The sequence below is a fragment of the Rana temporaria genome, chromosome 12, assembly GCF_905171775.1.
Source record: "Rana temporaria chromosome 12, aRanTem1.1, whole genome shotgun sequence".
In the NCBI taxonomy this organism is placed as follows: domain Eukaryota; kingdom Metazoa; phylum Chordata; class Amphibia; order Anura; family Ranidae; genus Rana; species Rana temporaria.
In genome coordinates this window covers 14,878,153-14,899,678 of record NC_053500.1, presented here as the reverse complement: position 1 = coordinate 14,899,678, position 21,526 = coordinate 14,878,153, and the positions used below count along the sequence as shown (strand labels likewise).

The following is a 21,526-nucleotide window of genomic DNA, read 5'->3' as shown; positions in this document are numbered from 1 at the left end:
AAATTGCATTGCATGTCAGGCATGGTTGGTTGACTTGCATTGTGAGAGAGGAGCAAAGCAAAGTAACCAAATGGGTTTGCTGAGGGGGAAGCATGGTTGGAATATCAATGAGTAGATCTAGCTGTCCCCATGTACAGTACATCTATAAATAGCGATACATAGAAATACCTTTTTTTTAAATTTAACACAAACTGATAAGATTATATACATCAGGCAGGGGTGGATCCAGAGTCTAGTCTCGGGAGGGGCACTGCCAGAAAATATGTTTTTTTTTGCGGGCAATTTTTCGGGGAAATGGCTGGTGTTGGAGCTTCAATCATCCCGTCACCATGATTGTTATGGTGTCAGAATGATTGAAGCTCATTATTTCTATTATTACATTGTAATTTAAAATGAAATGGTTTAACTCCCCATAATGCAGAATCAGTGGGAGCCCCAAGTGTGTCACTTGCCACCATCGCCTGCCACGCGCTGCGAATTGTCACTTGCCACAAGTTGCGGATTATCACTTGCCACGTCACCTGCAACAAGTTGCGGATTGTCACTTGCCACATTGCTTGTCACATGTTGCCGATTGTCACTTGCCACATTGCCTGTCACATGTTGCCGATTGTCACTTGCCACATTGCTTGTCACATGTTGCCGATTGTCACTTGCCACATTGCTTGTCACATGTTGCCGATTGTCACTTGCCACATTGCTTGTCACATGTTGCCGATTGTCACTTGCCACATTGCCTGTCACATGTTGCCGATTGTCACTTGCCATGTCATGTAGGCTACACATTGAGGGAAGAAACGGCAGAGATGCAGGGCGGGCGGTGAGAGATGATGTCATCTCTCTGGTCCCCCCGCTCGCCTGCCCGTTAATAGGCCAGCACTCACTCAGCACTCACCAAGCCAAACAGCTGCCCAGCCCGCACGCTCTTTCACCGGACACCCGTCAGCCGCAGCGGAGCCGCCCGCTCTGTCACCTGCCCACCAAGCCGTCCGCTCCCGAGGACCAGCTGCCCGCAGCGCAGCCACTCGCTCTCCCCGCCCGTGGAGCGCTCTGTCACCCGCCCACGGCACTCGCCCGCAAATAGTTTCTCGGAGGTGGCAATTGTCCCGTTGCCCCCCCCCCCCCCCCTGGATCTGCCCCTGACATCAAGTGCATTCCATTCACCAAAATCACGGATTTTCTGATCTCTGTTCAACCTCCTTACCACCAACTACAGTTATAATGCCGGCTTACCTAAACTATCCATTAAACTTCTATTTGATCATATTGAGATTGTGCAATAATGTGCAGCCATTTTTAAAGTATACCTGTGCTTTTCCTATGCAGAGCAAAACAACAGGTTACTTAAATGCCCCTCCCCCGGCAGCTCCTATTCCTCTTTCCATCGCTCTCTCCATGCACCATTCAGCTGCTGGGATTAGGACAAGATGTCTTAAAGCGGACCTTCAGTAATTTTTTCACCTTTCCAGCTATTAAATCTTCTGCCCTTTGTTGTTTTAACTTTGGATAGTTAAACATTTTTTTTCTGCCAGTAAATACCTTATACAACCCACTTCCCGTTTCTTTACAAAGCCTAAGCTTATGACATCATGCACAGCTCTCCCTCTCTCACTATCTGGAGAGTTTGCCAGGAAGGGAGGGGGGGGATGAGTCATAAGAGGGCCAATGAGAGCTGCAGAGCTGGAGGTGTGCCTTTGTGTAAATCCAGGAAGTGAACAGGCAGCAGCTTCAGCTGCCCACAGGTAAAATGGATGCAGCCAGACTCAGTGGAGGAAGATTTCTGCAGCATATTTGGAAAGTACGGAATCACAGTATATATAAAATAATTTGCAAAGTGGTTGGAGAGAAGCTTCAGAATGGCAAAGATGTTTTTATTACAAATTATGTGAGCCGACTGCAGTTCCTCTTAAGTTACCGTCATTCAAGTCATAACTTGCATAAGGATATGGAATCTCTTTTAATGTGACGGCACTTGTGCTTGGCCTACTGCTGTCACATGGAGTGAGTCACATGCTGATCCATACCTGGAAGTTCAAATTCATTTTTTATTCCTAAAATTTGAATGGAGCGGCAAGGAGAAAACAAAGACCATAGCTCCCAACTGTCCCTGATTTGGAGCAATGTCCCTCATTTTGGTCTGATCTATAGAGTTGTATAGAAAATGCACTTTTTATCTATCAAAAAGTGTTTTCCAGCCCTAAACCTTTCATCTGATTTCTAAATTGCTGCATTTGTAAATTCCAAAAGCCAATATAAAGGAATAGTAGTGGCCAACAAGCAATTGTGGGTTTAACTAATCTTGTTTTTTTTGTACAATTCACCTTTAAGGGGGTGTGGCAAGGGGTGTGTCCAATGCCTGCATACGTTTGCTGATAGGTGTGCCTTATTCCCATCTCAAAAAAGTTGGGAGGTATGGGGGAAGGGTGGGAGATCAAAGGGGACTTGTTGGTTTTTGCTGTGAAAAGTACAGTCCCTCCTAATCAGAGGCGTATCTAGTGAAAATAGCGCCTATGGCAAGCACTGAAACTGCGCCCCTGTCAAAACATTTGAAACCCATCTTTCAGATAACCTTAACAAAACTACAAGCCAAGCTCTTTAATCTTTCAATTAACAAATTATGGATTGGCACTGATGAGCTGCAATAATAGGCACTGATTTGCGGATTTTATGGGCACTGATAAGGCAACACTGATAGGCGGCACTGATGGGCTAATAGGTGACACTGGCACTGACAGGTGGAACTGATAAGCTGATAATTATGTGTAAAATCTCTGTATTGGGTCAATATTATGGTAGGGGCCTGGAGCTCCAATAGCCCCTACGTTAATCTGGCCCTTGGAAGAAGAGACCCTGGTACAGGGCCGATCCTAGGCAGGGTGCACAGGGTGCATTGCACCCAGGCGCCTGCAAAGGTGGGGGCGCCGAACATCTAACAGACTCTCTAACAGAAGCCCTCTCTGTGTCCATCACAGAGGCCCCCCTCCAGGTCCCAATAAAGTACTCTGCTTCTCTTCCTGTATTTTGTTTATTGTTAAGAGATCATGTAAGGATCCCAGGGTAATGAAGACTACGTGGGGGAGCATCTCTGTGGTTGAGTCATTGCCATAGAAACATTTGTAAAGGGGAGGAGTTGGTAAAATGACGATGCCCATGTGGGGGCGCCAGAAATATTTCCGCACCCAGGAGCCTGTGACCCTAGGATCGGCCCTTCCCTGGTAAGTCAGTACCTTGCTGCCCAGCCACTCACAAGCGCCCCCTTCATATGGCGCCCATGGCACTTGCCATATGTGCCATACCCTGGATACGCCACTGCTCCTAATAACCAATCAGATTGTAACTAGAAGATAAAATCTTTTCACTGGTAGTTATGGGTGAGGCTGCGAATATACCAGAGGATAGTCGATTGTGTAGGCCTGATTCAGCTGACCTTGGGTTGAGTTTTTAGAGTGTACAATAGCTGCAGTGGAGAAAAGGCAGGGGATGGAACACGACATCAGATTAACACAGAAGGGATCAATAATGGCTGTGATTTTTCTATCCTATCCATTGAATTTAACCCCCCCCCCCCATTCCGGGAGCGTGACCACGCTACAGTTGCTTGCAGGACACATAAACATGCTATAAATGGCGAAGCAGGACAACCGTCATCTCGTTTCTTTTAGCAGATTAATGGCATTTTTGCATTGAGCCCTTGGCTTCAGTAAACAAGCCAGACCGTGTACTGGTAACAGAAAAGCACGATCGGCTTCGGTGGACAAGAAGAAAGGGACTGCACTAGGTTCTGTTATTAAGGAGAGCAGCGCAGAACATTATTTATGGCAGTGCAGCGCCGTGAAGATGATTTATGAACGCGCCGTGCCACGCAGGAGAAAATTTATCAATACACGAAGCTGCGCAGGAAATTATGTATCGCTGTGCAGTGATGTGTTCCCTGGAGACGAATGTCTCTGAGGAAGGTGTCTTTACTGCGCCTCCTTTAAAGGGGACTAGTGAGATTTAAAGTCAACATGCACTTTGTGTAGGGAAAAGCAACAGGTTCACATAGCTGGCACCCTTAACACCTACACATACTCCCCATACCCCATGTTCCAGTGCCGCTTTCTTCAGCCTTTAAAAGCAAAGTGGCATACCTGTACTCATGGCATGGTCGGGGGGGTCAGCCTTGAAGGCTAGTCACTATAGCAGTGAAGAGGCTTCCACCAAGTAGCTGCATAAGTTCTGCAGCAGGTCACCCTGACTGATGACAGGGGCTAAACGGAGGTGTGGGGTCTAAGCACTAACCCATAGTAACCTGAGCCCCTGATAGTGGAGATGAGTTTTGCTGTGTGTGAGTACCAGGTCACCTCACCAGTAAGCGAGCAAGCTGGGGTCCAGTACCAGATAGCAGGTAGGGATCAAGCAGAAGCAGGGCTGTCTTAATGAGAGGGCACAACTGGGCACTGCCCAGGGGCCCCAGCTGCATGGGGGGGGGGGCTGCACTTTCCCCAAAGCAGCTGGTCCTTGAGCCCACACTGCCCTGAAATTGGGGGCCCCATGATGTGATAGATGCAAAGAGGAGGCAGTCTGCCTCCTACTTAGGGGCAGATCCACAAAAGAATTACGCCGGCGTATCTATTGATACGCCGCGTAATTTTAAAGTTCCTGCGTCGTATCTTTGTTTTGTATCTCTTAGTACGCCGTCGGATCTTAGGTGCATTTTTACGCCGTCCGCTAGGTGGCGTTTCCATCGAATTCTGCGTTGAGTATGCAAATTAGCTAGTTACGGCGATCCACGAACGTACGTCCGGCCGGCGCATTTTTTTACATCGTTTGCGTTCGGCTTTTTCCGGCATATAGTTAAAGCTGCTACATGGTGGCTTACTCAATGTTAAGTATGGGCGTCGTTCCCGCGTCGAAATTTGAATTATTTACGTTGTTTGCGTAAGTCGTTCGCGAATAGGGATTTGCGTAGAATGACGTCACCGTCGTAAGCATTGGCTTGTTCCGGTTTAATTTCGAGCATGCGCACTGGGATACCCCCACGGACGGCGCATGCGCCGTTAAAAAAAAAAGTTGTTTACGTCGGGTCACGACGTATTTGCATAAAACACGCCCCTATCACATTGTTTTGAATTACGCGCCCTTACGCCGCCAAAGATACACTACACCGCCGTAACTTACGGCGCGCATTCTTTGAAGATTTGAAAAAAATTTTTTTACGGCAGCGTAGTGTATCTTAGATACGCTACGCCCAGCGGGAATATGCGCCGCGCTACGTGGATCTACCCCTTAATGTCTGTTTACCTGCACTGTCATCATTGTAGGGGCCCCAGAGCATTACTTTGCCCAGGGGCCCAAGATGCTATTAAGACGGCCCTGAGCAGAAGCGTAATTGAGAAACAAGTAACAGGTCAGTAACAGATGGTAGTGGAGATACGGATGGCAGCAGGAGTGGCAAGAGCGAGCTATTGGCTGGAGAGAGCACAATAATCTGGCAAACAGGAAGTGCAAAGGCCTGGCTAAAATAGGAAGTTTGTGGGTGGAGCAAGAGGTTCAAAAGGGAAACAAGGTTCAAAGCAAGATCATTCAGGCTGGGTTCACACTATCATCGCATGCAGTTAACAGCAGGGGTCCGGTGCGTCCCCATTCACCGTTTCAGGTCCGATTTCGGCCTGAATTTTCGTCTGAATTCTGACCTGAAACGGATTAAAAGACGTCCATAAAAAAATAAAACTCTGCATGCAGTCAGGTTTGGGTCCTCACTGTTGCTGTCCTGGCAGATTGTGCATTTTTGGTAGTGGAAAAGGTATTGTTCATACATTCTGGGTCCATACACCAAGAACCAGACTGCTAATAGATCCTAGCTGCAGACTTTTTTATTTATTTTATTTTATCTATTTATTTTTATCCATCTGGAGGTTTAAAAAAAAAAAATGTTGGCTGCAATTCTATCAACCCAGAATTGCCCCTGTGCTATCTATTCTTCTTCTTCCCCACAAGTTATCCTCAGTTTTCCATGTACAGTAAAACCTTGGATTGCGAGCATAATTCGTTCCAGAAACATGCTTGTAATCCAAAGCACTTGTATATCAAAGCATTTATTTTTTACATGGTATACAAGAGAAGAGAGGCACCTCTAAGTGTAGCAATACGTTGCTAAATGTTGTACCTTCATTAAATGTAACCATATTGCTACACTTAGAGGCTCCTCTCTTCTTTTTTATACTCATTTGTGACATGACCCTACTCTTATATCAAGACATCGCTTGTATATCAAGTCAAAATGTATTTAAAAATGTTGCTTGTCTTTCAAAGCGCTCTCAAACCAAGTTACTCTCAAACCAAGGTTTTACTGTATAAGAAGGTTAAAGCGGTGGTTCACCCGGAAAAACAAGTTTCTAAAAAATAATAATCATAAAATACGGCTGGGGGTCCCCCAAAAGGGGAGTTTTTTTTACAGGCTTTAAGCTTGTCATGCAGGCAAAATCAAACTCTAGAAGTAGAGGGACCCCAGAAATAAGTGCATTGACCAGAAAGATTTATTCAATAAATGCACAAATACAGTGGGGGGGGGGGGGTACATCTTGATGCGATTCACTCCATAAGGCCTAATAGGGATTGGGGAAAGCAAGAAGAGGGGCTATTATGATGGTTCAGCAATTTTGTCCTCCTTTAGGGAAATCTTGTGACTATACTGGCCAATCCCAGCAGAAAATGATGGGAATGGAATAGTAGCAGAGATGATTGATTTGCAGCTTTCTCCTTCTGCAGCTTTTATCTCTCGTGAAAAATTAAATTTAAAGCAGAAATCTAGGAATTCAGACACTTTTTTTTTTTTTTGTAAAACAGGGACAAAGCCGCGCGGGCCGACAAGCATAAAACACAATAGTGCACACAGTACACGCAATGCATAAAATTACACAACAACAGAACACATTGCATTAAAACCATTGCTAACTTCGCCTCGGGAACCCCCCGCGGGCCGCAAGCGCCAAAGGGCGCCTGCGCCCCCAAGGTGCGCCCGAAGGCCGCCACGCGCAACCAACCCGCGGAGGCGCTCAGGCCCCGTACACACGACCGGATCTGTCCGCTGAGATTTGTCCGCGGACCAGTTCCAGCAGACAAATCCGGTCGTGTGTACGGCCTATCGGACAGTTTTCCGGCGGACATTTGTCCAGCCGACCGTTTTCCAGCGGACAAAAATTTCTTAGCATGCTAAGAAATCTGTCCGCTGGAAACCTGTCCGTCGGACAAATCCGGTCATCTGTACAGACTCACTGGACTTGTCCGACCGACCGCCATCCCTAACATGCGTCGAAGTGATTCGACGCTTGCGTGGAAGTATTTACCTTCCAGGGTCGCGCACGTCGCCGCGTCATCGTCGCGGCGACGGCACATCCACGTCACCGCGTATGTTTTCCGCTGGGATTATGGTCTGATGGTGTGTACAACCATCAGACCAAAATCCGGCAGCGGACATATCCGATGGAAACGGTCCGGCGGACCGTTTTCATCAGATAATCCGGTCGTGTGTGCAAGGCCTCAAAGAAGGGGAGGGAGGGGCTCCCCAACCTGTGGTAAACATTATAACAACATGCCCGGACCGCGCAACTGGCCCCATCATTTTCTTTTTATCCAGGAGGACCCCCAGGCGGGGGTCCTGTGCAGACACTTTGTAAAATGTGCTGGCGTACTATGAATTGGGTCCAACAAGGCGAATGCCAGCTCCAGGACTTATGGATTTAAGTTTTATGGATCTCTGAGAGTAAAGCTTTAGCTACATTCCCGGAGCTCGGACAGGAGAAACATTGCTTTCTCACACAGCAGCAGCTTTGCCCACCCCTCCCCCTCCGCTGTTCATTCACAGAAGCCTATGTATTTGGTCAATGAGTTTGCCAAATACAAAGCTCTCTGTGTTTGGGCAGACGGGATGGGCACAGTGGCTGCATACAACTCTGCAGCTGCAGCAGCTGAGACCAGAATGTCCAGCATCAAAGCTCCGGAGCTTTAGCGATAGCTATGCTCATGGCACTCAGTAAAAATACATAGGTAGATTCAGTAAGAGTTAGGCCGACTTATCAGTAGATAGATCGACCTAACTCAGAATCTACGCCGACTTATGTTTAAGCATATGCTCAAACAGATACGCTTAAACATATCTAAGATACGACGGCTTGCGCCGTCCTATCTTAGATTACAATATTTTGGATGGCCGCTAGGTGGCTCTTCCATTGCGGTCGGCATAGAATATGTAAATGAGTTGATACGCCGATTCACGAACGTACGCCCGGCCACCGCAGTCGATTTACGCCGTTTCCGTAAGGCATTAGCAGGCCTAAAGTTATTCCATCTATTAGGTGGAATAACAATGTTAAAGTATGGCCGCCGTTCCCGCCGCGAGATTCAAATTTTTTACGTCGTTTGCGTAAGTCGTGCGCGAATCGGGATTTATGTTGTTTACGTCCACGTCTAAATCAATAGGCCCGTGCAGCGTACGTAGCCGCAATGCACACTGGGGAATGTAGGCGTCCGGCGCATGCGCAGTTAGAAAAAAATGTAAAAAACGTAAGGTCAAGCCTCATTACCATCAAACACGCCCCCCTCCAAGACATTTGAATTCGGCGCTCTTACGCCCGCCCGCTTTAGGCTACGCCGCCGTATATTAGCAAGCAAGTACATTGAGAATCATGTACTTGCCTAGCTAACTTACGGCGGCGTAGCCTAAACAGGCTAAGCTACGCCGCCGCAAGTTTAGGCACTTCTCTCTGAATCTACCTAACAAACTGTAAATGAGAGCTGTAAGTCCACAAGGTGGCATGCATCTCATTGGACTTAACCCCTAGTAAATCAGCACATTGCATAACGTGGCTGAATTCTTGGAGTTCAGTTTTAAATAGTGATGAAATGAGCCAGTGAAACAGTGGCACCACAACACTGCTGTAATGATTGCCAAAGCTTCTCTCCTATTCCCGGTGCAGGATCTCAATAACATCGCCTAGGTCAGTTGGCCTGTTAACCATCATCCACTTGTTTCCAGACAGGTTCTTGTGCTCCTCTGTCTATGCTTTAATTAATCCCAGTTTTATTCCTGGCACAGGTAAGACCCAGCGATCAATACGGAATATATCATACCAGTCCGTCTTTCAGCTGCCTCACAAAACCGGTCGTCCTTTGGACCCAGCAAGACGTGTGCAAGTGGCTGAAGAAGCATTGCCCACACAACTATCTCACCTATGTCGAGGCCTTCTCCCACCATGCCATCACAGGTAACCATAAATTAAATTGTTATTGTCGAAACCCTTTGCAGCTACCTAACTGAAGGGAATAAGGAATAGGAGCACATTACATAGTTAAAATAGATGGAAACCCAATTGGCAACATTTTATATAAGCTTAAAGGGGTTGTAAAGGAAAAACATTTTTTTCATAATAAGCATCCTTTACCTGCAGACATTCCTCTTTTCACTTCCTCATTGTTCGTTTTTTGCTCAGAAGTTGCTCTATTTCTTCTCTGTTCTGTTCACTTCCTGCTTGTCTGATTTTACTGACCACCGTGAAGGGAGGCTTTACTGCGGTGGTCAGTGACGTGCTCACCCCCTCCTGGGAACTACATCTGTGCGGCAGGACGCTCTCTACGTGTTAGAGACTTCAAGGAGGTGTGAATTACTGGGCGTGCCGCAATGCATACTGGGAAATGTAGTTCTTACATGAACGAGCGATGCAAACCAGGAAGTGAATGAGAGAACAGAAACTAGAACCCCCAGAGGTGATATAGATGTAGGAATTTAATAGATATTTACTCGTTTTTTAACAGGATCATTACACTATGCTGTCTGTCTACCTTGCAGTCATTAATTTTAGGCACCATGGGCCAGATTCATGAAAAATTGCGGCGGCGTAACATATCCCCTTTACGTTACTCCGCCGCAAGTTTTCGTTGTAAGTGCTTGATTCACAAAGCACTTACGTGTTAACTTGCGGCGGCGTAACGTAAATCTGTCCGGCGCAAGCCCGCCTAATTCAAATGGGATGTGTGTCATTTAAATTAGGTGCGCTCCCGCGCCGAACGTTCTGCGCATGCTCCGTGTGAAAATTTCCCGCCGTGCTTTGCACGAAATTACGCCGCCCCGACGTATTTTTTGAACGGCGACGTGCGTTACGTCGTTTCGTATTCCCGGACGTCTTACGCAAAAAAAAAAAATAGAAATTCGACGCGGGAACGACGGCCATACTTTAACATGGCTGGTCTAAATGTAAGCCATGAAAAAGCAGGCTTATGTTTGCGACGGGAAAAACCGACTAGCGACGACGTAAGAGAATGCGACGAACGCGCGTACCTTCGTGGATCGCCGTAAACGGCTAATTTGCATACCCGATGCTGGAAAATTACACCTACGATCCGAAGGCGTACGCCTGTCGGATCTTTGCCAAAAGCCGTCGTATCTTGGTTTGAGGATTCCAAATCAAGATACGACGCGGCAAATTTGAAAATACCCCGGCGTATCAGTAGATATGCCGGCGTATTACTGCTGTGAATCTGGCCCCATTTTTTTTCCCTTTACAACTCCTTTAAACATGGTAACGTTGTTTTAAAACGAATTGTAATGTGATAACTTTAATTCAAGGTATAGTCCATTTTACGAGTAAAACAGCTTATGTAGACAAGGGGGCCCCAGTGTCACAGTCAGGGGTTGGTTTCGGAGACCAGAGCAGTAGAGAGGCTCCCATCAATCAGCTGGATAGGTACAGAAACAGGTCACCCTGGCGGATGACACAGGTTACCCTGAGGTGAGGTGTCTAAGCACTAACCTGTGTTCACCAGAATACACCAGTGGAGATGGGTTTTGCTGCTGTTAGTACCAGGTGGCAGTCCTCAGGATCGCCCCACCAGGAGGTAAGCAAGCCGGGGTCCAGTAGCAGATATAGCAGGTAGGGATCAAGCGTAGTCAGTAAACAAGCCAAAGGTCAGTAACGAGTGGTTGCAGGTTGGAATCGAGCCGAAGCGTAGTCAAGGAACAAGCCAAAGGTCAGTAAGTGGATACTCGTGGACATCGCTGGACAAAGTATTAGAGGGGCTGCTGCACACAAGGCGTTTTATCTTAATTTAATGTTCCCTTATGCTCCCCTATTACCAATGATACGTAACCCAATGGCCCAGATTCTCGTAGATGGGCGTAATACTGCGGCGGCGTAACGTATGTCATTTACATTACGCCGCCGCAAGTTTTACAGGCAAGTGCTTTATTCACAAAGAACTTGCCTGTAAAGTTGCGGCGGCGTAGCGTAAATCCCCCGGCGCAAGCCCGCCTAATTCAAATGAGCTGGGTAGGGGGCGTGGAACATTTAAATTAGGCGCATTCCCGCGCCGAACGTACTGCGCATGCGCCGTCCCTACAATTTTCCGACGTGCATTGCGCTAAATGACGTCGCAAGGACGTCATTTGTTTCGACGTGAGCGTAAATGACGTCCAGCCCCATTCACGGACGACTTGCGCAAACAAAGTAAATTTTTAAATTTCGACGCGGGAACGACGGCCATACTTAACATTGGTTGCCCCTCATATAGCAGGGGCAACTTTACGCGTCGCAATCTAACATAAACGTCGTAACTTCACTGCGTCGACCGCGCGTACGTTCGGGAATTCGCGTATTTTGCTAATTTGCATACTCGACAGGGAAAACGATGGAGGCGACACCTAGCGGCGAAAAAAATAATTGCATTTAAGATCCGACCGCGTAAGAGCCTTACGCCTGTCGGATCTAATGGTTATCTATGCGTAACTGATTCTAAGAATCAGTCGCATAGATACGACGGCCCAGATTAGGACTTTTACGACGGCGCACATTGCATTGCGCCGTCGTAAGCCCCTTGAGAATCTGGGCCATTGTTTTTACCAGGATTCCATGAACCCTTCCAATTCAAATGGTTTACTTCGAAAAATATTTATAAAATCTATGATTTTATAACTTTAAAGTGGATGTAAACCCACTTTCATCCTTTCTAACCTACTGCCATAGTGCTGATCTATAAGGATATAGATGCCTCCTGCATGTATCCTTACCTGTCAAATGTCTCCCCTCCTGTGTTATGAGACCTGAAAAACTGCAGATTCTGTGGGTGGGTCTGTTGTCTGGAGCTCGGTGGGTGGAGTCGTGATGTCACTAGACTCCCCGCCCTCCTCTACAATCCCCTTGTCAACATGCATTTTTTCCTGTGTATTCCCTACACTAAATTCTGCTATGATCACTAACATCCAGTCAAAATCCATAAAAGTAACCACATGACTTCAGAAAAGGAGTGGGGGGTGGGAATGAAAAAATAATGCCTGTCTCCAGGCTAGTGCATGAGATATGTAAATAACCTGTCACTCACAGCAAGGGGGCGGAACGGACTAAGGTTTTTCTTTGTAAGTCCGTTTTATTTCACTGAACAATAAAAGAGGATTGCTCAGAGCTGGATTAACTCTGTGTGGCAAGACTGGGCACAGATGATAGAAAATCTTATACTGTTCAAAAAAAAAAAGTTTACATCCACTTTAACCACTTCCGGACCGCCGCATGTACATTTACGTCGGCAGAATGGCACGGACAGGCACATCAACGTACCTGTACGTGCCTGCCAAGACGTGGGTCGGGGGTCCGATCGGGACCCCCCCCCCCCCCCCGTAGGTGCGGCGGTTCCCGTGGCTTCAGGAGCGATCCGGGACGAGGGCGCGGCTATTCGTTTCTAGCCGCCCCCTCGCGATCGCTCCCCGGAGCTGAAGATCGGGGAGAGCTGTATGTAAACACGGTGGCGGCTGCATCGATCGAGTGATCCCTTTTATAGGGAGACTCGATCGATGACGTCAGTCCTACAGCCACACCCCCCTACAGTTGTAAACACACACTAGGTGAACCCTAACTCATACAGCGCCCCCTGTGGTTAACTCCCAAACTGCAACTGTCATTTTCACAATAAACAATGCAATTTAAATGCATTTTTTGCTGTGAAAATGACAATGGTCCCAAAAATGTGTCAAAATTGTCCAAAGTGTCCGCCATAATGTCGCAGTCACGAAAAAAATCGCTGATCGCCGCCATTAGTAGTAAAAAAAAAATAAAAAAAAAAAACTATCCCCTATTTTGTAAACGCTATAAATTTTGCGCTAACCAATCGATAAGCGCTTATTGCGATTTTTTTTTACCAAAAATAGGTAGAAGAATACGTATCGGCCTAAACTGAGGGAAAAAAAATGTTATATATCTTTTTTGGGGATATTTATTACAGCAAAAAGTAAAAAATATTGCATTTTTTTCAAAATTGTCGCTCTATTTTTGTTTATAGCGCAAAAAATAAAAACCGCAGAGGTGATCAAATACCACCAAAAGAAAGCTCTATTTGTGAGGAAAAAAGGATGCCAATTTTGTTTGGGAGCCACGTCGCACGACCGCGCAATTGTCTGCTAAAGCGACGCAGTGCCGAATTGTAAAAACCCCTTGGGTCATTTAGCAGCATATTGGTCCGGTCCTTAAGTGGTTAAGGAGAGGAGAATATACAATGTATTTTTAATTTTTTTTAAATGTATATGATTTGTACCGCTCTTCTTTCTTGAAAACAATAAAAATATTTATCAAAAAAAATAAAAAAACCTTCGGCCTTTACAACCACTTTAAGGGTTTACCTCTACTTTATATGTAGTTATCTATCTAGACAGAGATCTACATCTGCCTAATTCCTGCCCCAGGCCTTGTAGGCTCTCTTGTGGCTCCAGCCTATAAATAAAATAAATAACTCACTCACTTAAAGTGCTGTGCAATCTGTGAGCCCTATAAATGGAAGAACCTCAAATGCGGAGAATTGCTGCGTCTGTAACAACAGAGTTTTACAAACACTAGGAGCAAATTGAACATATGGTCGGTTAGCATCCCCGTATGGCCCCGCAGGCTGCGTATCTGAGTCACGGACTGCGCTGTGTCTCAGGGACAGAGCCATGAACGGAGGAATTGGTTGCATCATCCGAATGTGCCTGAATCCCAGCAGACACGCACCAGCTCTCGCTGCAAGATCTGTATCCCCGGGCAGCAGAAGTCTTAATGTGCGGAGCGGATGAAAGTTCACAGAGAAGATGCCATCCTCAGGAGAGACGAGAAGGAAGGGAGGAGGGCGCAAAAAAATAAATAAAATGAAAATGGACTAGAGAAAAGATAATCTGGTGTGTAGAGGAGGGAAGGGAGGCCCTGTTGGGAGCTGCAAGAAAAAAAAAATGAAAATGGACTAGAGAAAAAAATAAAAAAAATAAAATGAAAATGGACTAGAGAAAAAACAAATAAAAATAAAAAATGAAAATGGACTAGAGAAAAGATAATCTGGTGTATAGAGGAGGGAATGGAGGCCCTGTTGGGAGCTGCAAGAAAAAAAAATGAAAATGGACTAAAGAAAATAAATAAATAAATGAAAATGGACTAGAGAAAAAATAAATAAAATAAAAAAATAAAAATGGACTAGAGAAAAGTTAATCTGGTGTATAGAGGAGGGGAGGGAGGCCCTGTTGGGGGCTGCAAGAAAAAAAAATGAAAATGGACTAGAGAAAAAAATAAAAAAGAAAAAAAGAAAAAATGAAAATGGACTAGAGAAAAAAAAATACAAAATGAAAATGGACTAGAGAAAAAATAATCTGGTGTATAGAGGAGGGAAGGGAGGCCATGTTGGGAGCTGCAAGAAAAAAAAAAAAAAAAATGAAAATGGACTAGAGAAAATAAAAATAAAATTAAAAAATGAAAATGGACTAGAGAAAAGATAATCTGGTGTATAGAGGAGGGAATGGAGGCCCTGTTGGGGGCTGCAAGAAAAAATAAATAAAATAAAAAATGAAAATGGACTAGAGAAAAAAATAAAAAAAATAAAATGAAAATGGACTAGAGAAAAAACAAATAAAAATAAAAAATGAAAATGGACTAGAGAAAAAAATAAAAAAAATAAAATGAAAATGGACTAGAGAAAAAACAAATAAAAATAAAAAATGAAAATGGACTAGAGAAAAGATAATCTGGTGTATAGAGGAGGGGAGGGAGGCCCTGTTGGGGGCTGCAAGAAAAAAAAATGAAAATGGACTAGAGAAAAAAATAAAAAATAAAAAAATAAAAAATGAAAATGGACTAGAGAAAAAAAAATACAAAATGAAAATGGACTAGAGAAAAAATAATCTGGTGTATAGAGGAGGGAAGGGAGGCCCTGTTGGGAGCTGCAAGAAAAAAAATGAAAATGGACTAGAGAAAATAAAAATAAAATTAAAAAATGAAAATGGACTAGAGAAAAGATAATCTGGTGTATAGAGGAGGGAATGGAGGCCCTGTTGGGAGCTGCAAGAAAAAAAATGAAAATGGACTAGAGAAAAAAAAAAAATGAAAATGGACGTGGCTCCCAAACAAAATTGGCGTCCTTTTTTCCCCACAAATAGAGCTTTCTTTTGGTGGTATTTGATCACCTCTGCGGTTTTTATTTTTTGCGCTATAAACAAAAATAGAGCGACAATTTTGAAAAAAAATGCAATATTTTTTACTTTTTGCTATAATAAATATCCCCCAAAAATATATATATAAAAAAAAGTTTCCTCAATTTAGGCCGATACGTATTCTTTTACCCATTTTTGGTAAAAAAATATTGCAATAAGCGTTTATCGATTGGTTTGCGCAAAATGTATAGCGTTTACAAAATAGGGGATAGTTTTATTGCATTTTTATTAATATTTTTTTTTTACTACTAATGGCGGCGATCAGCGATTTTTTTTTCATGACTGCGACATTATGGCGGACACTTTGGACAATTTTGACACATTTTTGGGACCATTGTCATTTTCACAGCAAAAAATGCATTTAAAATGCATTGTTTATTGTGAAAATTACAATTGCAGTTTGGGAGTTAACCACAAGGGGGCGCTGAAGGGGTTATGTATGACCTCATCTGTGTTTCTAACTGTAGGGGGGGGATAGAAGCTGATTGGCTACCATGCATAGCTGCACCAGATTTTGCACTCTCCACCAGTTTTAGTAAATCAACCCCTCAGAGTCATCAGACGAAAGAAGTAAAGCTAAATTGGTTAGTATAATAATCTTTGTAAGCCTGCATAGTTTTAGTGATCTAGGAATAAATGCTTATATACTTGCCTTAGCCCAGTTGTGGCTGGGCCAATCACAAAGCGCCATTGTGAGAGAAAGGGCAGTTGGTCACATGCTCCCTTAAACCTGGAAGTACTGGATATCTCCTTCGCTTCTGACAGCTGAAAGCTGAACAGAGCATGGAGGGAGCAAAGTAAAGGTAAATATGCACTGTTGGAGAGGGGGCATTAACCACTTCCGGACCGCTGCATGTATATGTACGTCGGCAGAATGGCACGTACAGGCACATTGGCGCACCTGTACGTCCCTGCCTAGACGTGGGTCGGGGGTCCGATCGGGACCCCCCCGCTACATGCGGCGGTCGGATTCCCGCGGGGAGCGATCCGGGACGACGGCGCGGCTATTCGTTTATAGCCGCTCCATCGCGATCGCTCCCCGGAGCTGAAGAACGGGGAGAGCCGTATGTAAACACGGCTTCCCCGTGCTTCACTGTGGCAGCTGCATCGATCGTGTGATCCCTTTTATAGGGAGACTCGATCGATGACGTCAGTCCTACAGCCACACCCCCCTACAGTTGTAAACACACACTAGGTGAACCCTAACTCCTACAGCGCCCCCTGTGGTTAACTCCCAAACTGCAACTGTCATTTTCACAATAAACAATGCAATTTAAATGCATTTTTTGCTGTGAAAATGACAATGGTCCCAAAAATGTGTCAAAATTGTCCGAAGTGTCCGCCATAATGTCGCAGTCACGAAAAAAATCGCTGATCGCCGCCATTAGTAGTAAAAAAAAAAAAAAAAATAAAACTATCCCCTATTTTGTAAACGCTATAAATTTTGCGCAAACCAATCGATAAACGCTTATTGCGATTTTTTTTTACCAAAAATAGGTAGAAGAATACGTATTGGCCTAAACTGAGGAAATTTTTTTTTTATATATGTATTTTTGGGGGATATTTATTATAGCAAAAAGTAAAAAGTATTGCATTTTTTTCAAAATTGTCGCTCTATTTTTGTGTATAGCGCAAAAAATAAAAACCGCAGAGGTGATCAATTACAACCAAAAGAAAGCTCTATTTGTGGAGAAAAAAAGGACGCCAATTTTGTTTGGGAGCCACGTCGCACGACCGCGCAATTGTCTGTTAAATCGACGCAGTGCTGAATTGTAAAAACCCCTTGGGTCATTTAGCAGCATATTGGTCCGGGGCTTAAGTGGTTAAAGAGAACCTGTTGTTTTGCCTTAAGACAGTTGCATAGATTCTTGGTAGCATCAGCTCTCTCTTAAATATATTTGCTAATATTTTACCCAATGTTAATACTCTTCCTATGTTTCTCTCTCTCTCCCAGGCCGAGCCCTACTGAGGCTGAATGCAGAAAAATTGCAGCGAATGGGCATTACCCACGAGTCTCAGCGGCAGGAGGTCTTACAGCAGGTTCTCCAGCTGCAGGTACGGGAGGAGGTCCGCAATCTGCAGCTGCTCAGTCAAGGTACGGGCAAGGGGAGCTAAGAAATTCATGCCCTGCCCTGCAGGTAAAAAGTACCCGTCCTGCAAAATAACGAAGGGATCCATTCTTTTGGGGCTTTTTTTACAGTCCAGCCTGGAAATCCTGTGAAGGACGAGGGGAGGTAGACTCTGTATATGCTTGAGCCAATACCAAATATTTTAGTATACTCTTCTTTTTTTGCATTCTTAAGGCCTAGTGTGTGAACTTTCATGCTGTTTGCCTGTCGCCATGTAATGGTTGGGGGTTTAGCCTGTATTAGAGTGTTATGTGATGGGCTCAGCCGCCATTTGGCACCCTGTCCAGGTTAAAAGACAATCCTATAGGCCAGTTCCCGGCAGTTCCCGGGCTCAACTTTTCAGTAGTTAGGCCAACCATACATGTGTCGACTTCTGAACACGTTTTTGTTCGAAAATCTCACTTCTGAATAATCGTTTGGTTTTCCAATCATTAATGGGGCCATCAGTGGCGGCCGGTGCTCAATATTATAGGGGGGGGGGGGGCAGCAAACAAACTCCACCCCCCACGGGAAATGAACGGGAAGGCTGCAATTTTTCCGGACGGGAATTCGGAGATTGAGCCCACCCCTTTTTTTTAAACCACAAAAAAAAAAACATTGAAATCCATGTGTCCAGCACCCTGCATGTAGATTAGGGGCCGGGTGCATGGATTAGGGGGGCGGTGGCCGGTTTTTGTGCAGGCATCGAATTCAAGTGATGAGGCATGTTCAAAACTAACAAATTTCTAATCGATGGGAGAATCGTGTGAGGAATGTAATTCAAAAAGCAATGCACATGAGCTGTGACCTGGAAAGACTATGGGGTAGATTCAGGTAGATTAGCGTAAATTTCTGCGAGCGTAGCGTATCTCAGATACGCTACGCCGCCGTAACTTAGTGAGGCAGGTCCTGTATTCACCAAGAACCTGCGCCCTAAGTTACGGCGGCGTAGCGTAAATCTCCCGGCGTAAGCACGCCTCATTCAAAATGGTGAAGAGGTGGGCGTGTTTTTAGTAAATAAAACATGACCCCACGTAAATGACGTTTTTGACTAACGGCGCATGCGCCGTCTGTGAACGTAACCCAGTGCGCATGCTCCAAATTAACCCGCAAAAAGCCAATGCTTTCGACGTGAACGTAATTTACGCTAAGCCCTATTCGCGAACGACTTACGCAAACAACGTAATCGACGGAAAATTTGACGCTGGCCCGACGTCCAAACTTAACATAGGATACGCCTCATATAGCAGGGGTAACTTTACGCCGGAAAAAGCCGAACGTAAACGACGTAAAAAAATGCGCTTCTCCAAAATTTATTTACAGGTACGTTGGACTTCCTTCTCACCGGAATTGGACCTGACTCAAGCAGGTCCAATTCCGACAAATTCCAAACAAAAGCCTGTGGACGCAGGACCCTTATAATTACTTTTAACCACTTAAGGACCGCCTCCTGCACATTTACGTCGGCAGAATGGCACGGCTGGGCACAGGCACGTATAGGTACGTCCTGTGCTAGTACCCAGCCGTGGTCCGAAGCTCCGTGACCTGCGGACCCGATCGCCGCTGGAGTCCCGCGATCGGTCCCCGGAGCTGAAGAACGGGGAGAGCCGTATGTAAACACACCTTCCCCGTTCTTCACTGTGGCGGCTTCATCGATCGTGTGATCCCTTTTATAGGGATACACAATCGATGACGTCACACCTACAGCCAGGGGGGCTACAGTTAGAAACAGATATGAGGTCATACATAACCCCATCAGCGCCCCCTTGTGGTTAACTCCCAAACTGCAATTGTCATTTTCACAGTAAACAATGCATTTTAAATGCATTTTTTGCTGGGAAAATGACAATGGTCCCAAAAATGTGTCAAAATTGTCCGAAGTGTCCGCCATAATGTCGCAGTCATGAAAAAAATCGCTGATCGGCGCCATTAGTAGTAAAAAAATAAAAAATATAAAAATGCAATAAAACTATCCCCTATTTTGTAAACACTATACATTTTGCGCAAAAAAACAACCAATAAACACTTATTGCAATTTTTTTTTTACCAAAAATAGGTAGAAGAATACGTATCGGCCTAAACTGAGGAAAAAATATGTTTTTTTATATATTTTTGAGGGATATTTATTATAGCAAAAAGTAAAAAATATTGCATTTTTTTCAAAATTGTCGCTCTGTTTTTGTTCATAGCGCAAAAAATAAAAACCGCAGAGGTGATCAAATACCACCAAAAGAAATCTCTATTTGTGGGAAAAAAGGACGTCAATTTTGTTTGGGAGCCACGTCGCACGACAGCGCAATTGTCTGTTAAAACGACGCAGTGCCGAATCGCAAAACCTGGCCGGGTCCTTTAGCTGCCTAAAGGTCCGGGTCTTAAGTGGTTAAATATTATGTAGAAATCTGTCTCTCTCCCTTAAATTGTCTTATTTTTATTTTTTTATTCTTCTCTTCAGCTTCATTTGGGAATTTCTAATAGAGCTGACCCTACCAAACACTGTGACCGAGTTCACGCTGGGAATCTGCAGCTGCAATCTCCCCCGTGCCAAACTGACTGCTGTAATGCCAAGTACACTCCATAGTTCCATCTCTCCCGAAAAAAACCTGCAGAGGGGCGCAAGACAATAACTGGATCAGCTTGGGATCATTGAACCATCCAGGGGTCACCAAACACGCTGGAGGAGGGTCTTCTGGGGGCGGATATATCTCTGACTTAACCGTACAAATTTACCCCCACCTATTGCAATGGTTCACTGGACAACCGCTTTGCTTCTCTGGGCAAACAGATATGGAATTGTGCTAAACTCAGCTTTTTGGCTAAGCTTTTGTTGTCACCGGCCTGTGATTTTTCCATAGGCGCCTATTCAGAATCTGCTGCACTACACTAGAGATGGAGAACCTTGGCACCCCAGATGTTTTGGAACTACATTTCCCATGATGCTCATGCACTCTGCAGTGTAGTTGAGCATCATGGGAAATGTTGTTCCAGAACATCTGGGGTGCCAAGCAGGGCCAATCCTAGGGTCACAGGCGCCTGGGTGCAGAAATATTTCTGGTGCCCCCACATGGGTGTGGTCATTTTACTAACTCCTCCCCTTTACAAATGTTTCTATGGCAATGATTTAAACACAGAGATTCTCCCCCATGAAGTCTTCATTACCCTGGGATCCTTACACGATCTCTCAACAATAAACAAAATACAGGAAGAGAAGCAGAGTACTTTATTGGGACCTGGAGGGGGGCATCTCTCTGATGGACACAGAGGGGGCTTCTGTTAGAGAGTCTGTTAGAAAGAGCCCCCAGACATACTACAGACATGATACAGGAGACGGACAGGCCCCGTACACACGGTCGGACCGAACCGATCAGAATGGTCCTACGGACCGTTTTCATCGGTTCACCGCAGAAGTGGCCTGATGGTCTGATGTGTGTACACACCATCAGTTCAAAATCCGATTGGGTCAGAACGCGGTGCCGTAAAACACACGACGTGCTGAAAAAAACGAAGTTCAATGCTTCCAAGCATGCGTCGACTTGATTCTGAGCATGCGCGGGGTTTTGAAACGATGCTTTTCTGTACTAACCATCGGTTTGGTCCGATCGGGCAGCGGTCCATCGGTTCGGTTTTGAAGTATGTTTTAAAATTTTCGACCGAAGGAAAACAGACCGATGGCCTATACACACGGTCGGTTTGGTCTGATGAAACTGAACTTCGGTTCATTCTCATCGGTTCGGTCCGACCGTGTGTACGGGGCCTTTGAGACTTCAGACATGGTACAGGAGACGATCAGAGACTGCAGACATAATACAGGAGATGGTCAGAGACTGCAGACATGGTACAGGAGACGGTCAGAGACTGCAGACATAGTACAGGAGATGGTCAGAGACTGCAGACATGGTACAGGAGATGGTCAGAGATTGCAGACATAATACAGGAGATGGTCAGAGACTGC

The 21,526-nt window shown here is 45.1% G+C and overlaps 1 protein-coding gene across 2 annotated transcripts in view; it reads left to right on the top strand.

Annotated features, from left to right (window-relative positions):
* The window catches only part of SAMD10 (sterile alpha motif domain containing 10), a 44,712-nt gene extending 24,187 nt beyond the window's left edge, over positions 1 to 20,525 (top strand). The window contains exons 3-5 of one of the 2 annotated variants that reach the window (XM_040330483.1): positions 9,077 to 9,245; positions 17,424 to 17,564; positions 20,030 to 20,525. In XM_040330483.1, coding sequence (XP_040186417.1) covers positions 9,077 to 9,245; positions 17,424 to 17,564; positions 20,030 to 20,049 — 330 coding nt within the window. In that variant the 3' untranslated portion in view covers positions 20,050 to 20,525. Of the gene's footprint in view, positions 1 to 9,076; positions 9,246 to 17,423; positions 17,600 to 20,029 lie in introns of those variants that run through there. The other variant, XM_040330484.1, reaches the window with a different exon arrangement.
* Positions 20,526 to 21,526: the final 1,001 nt, after the last annotated feature.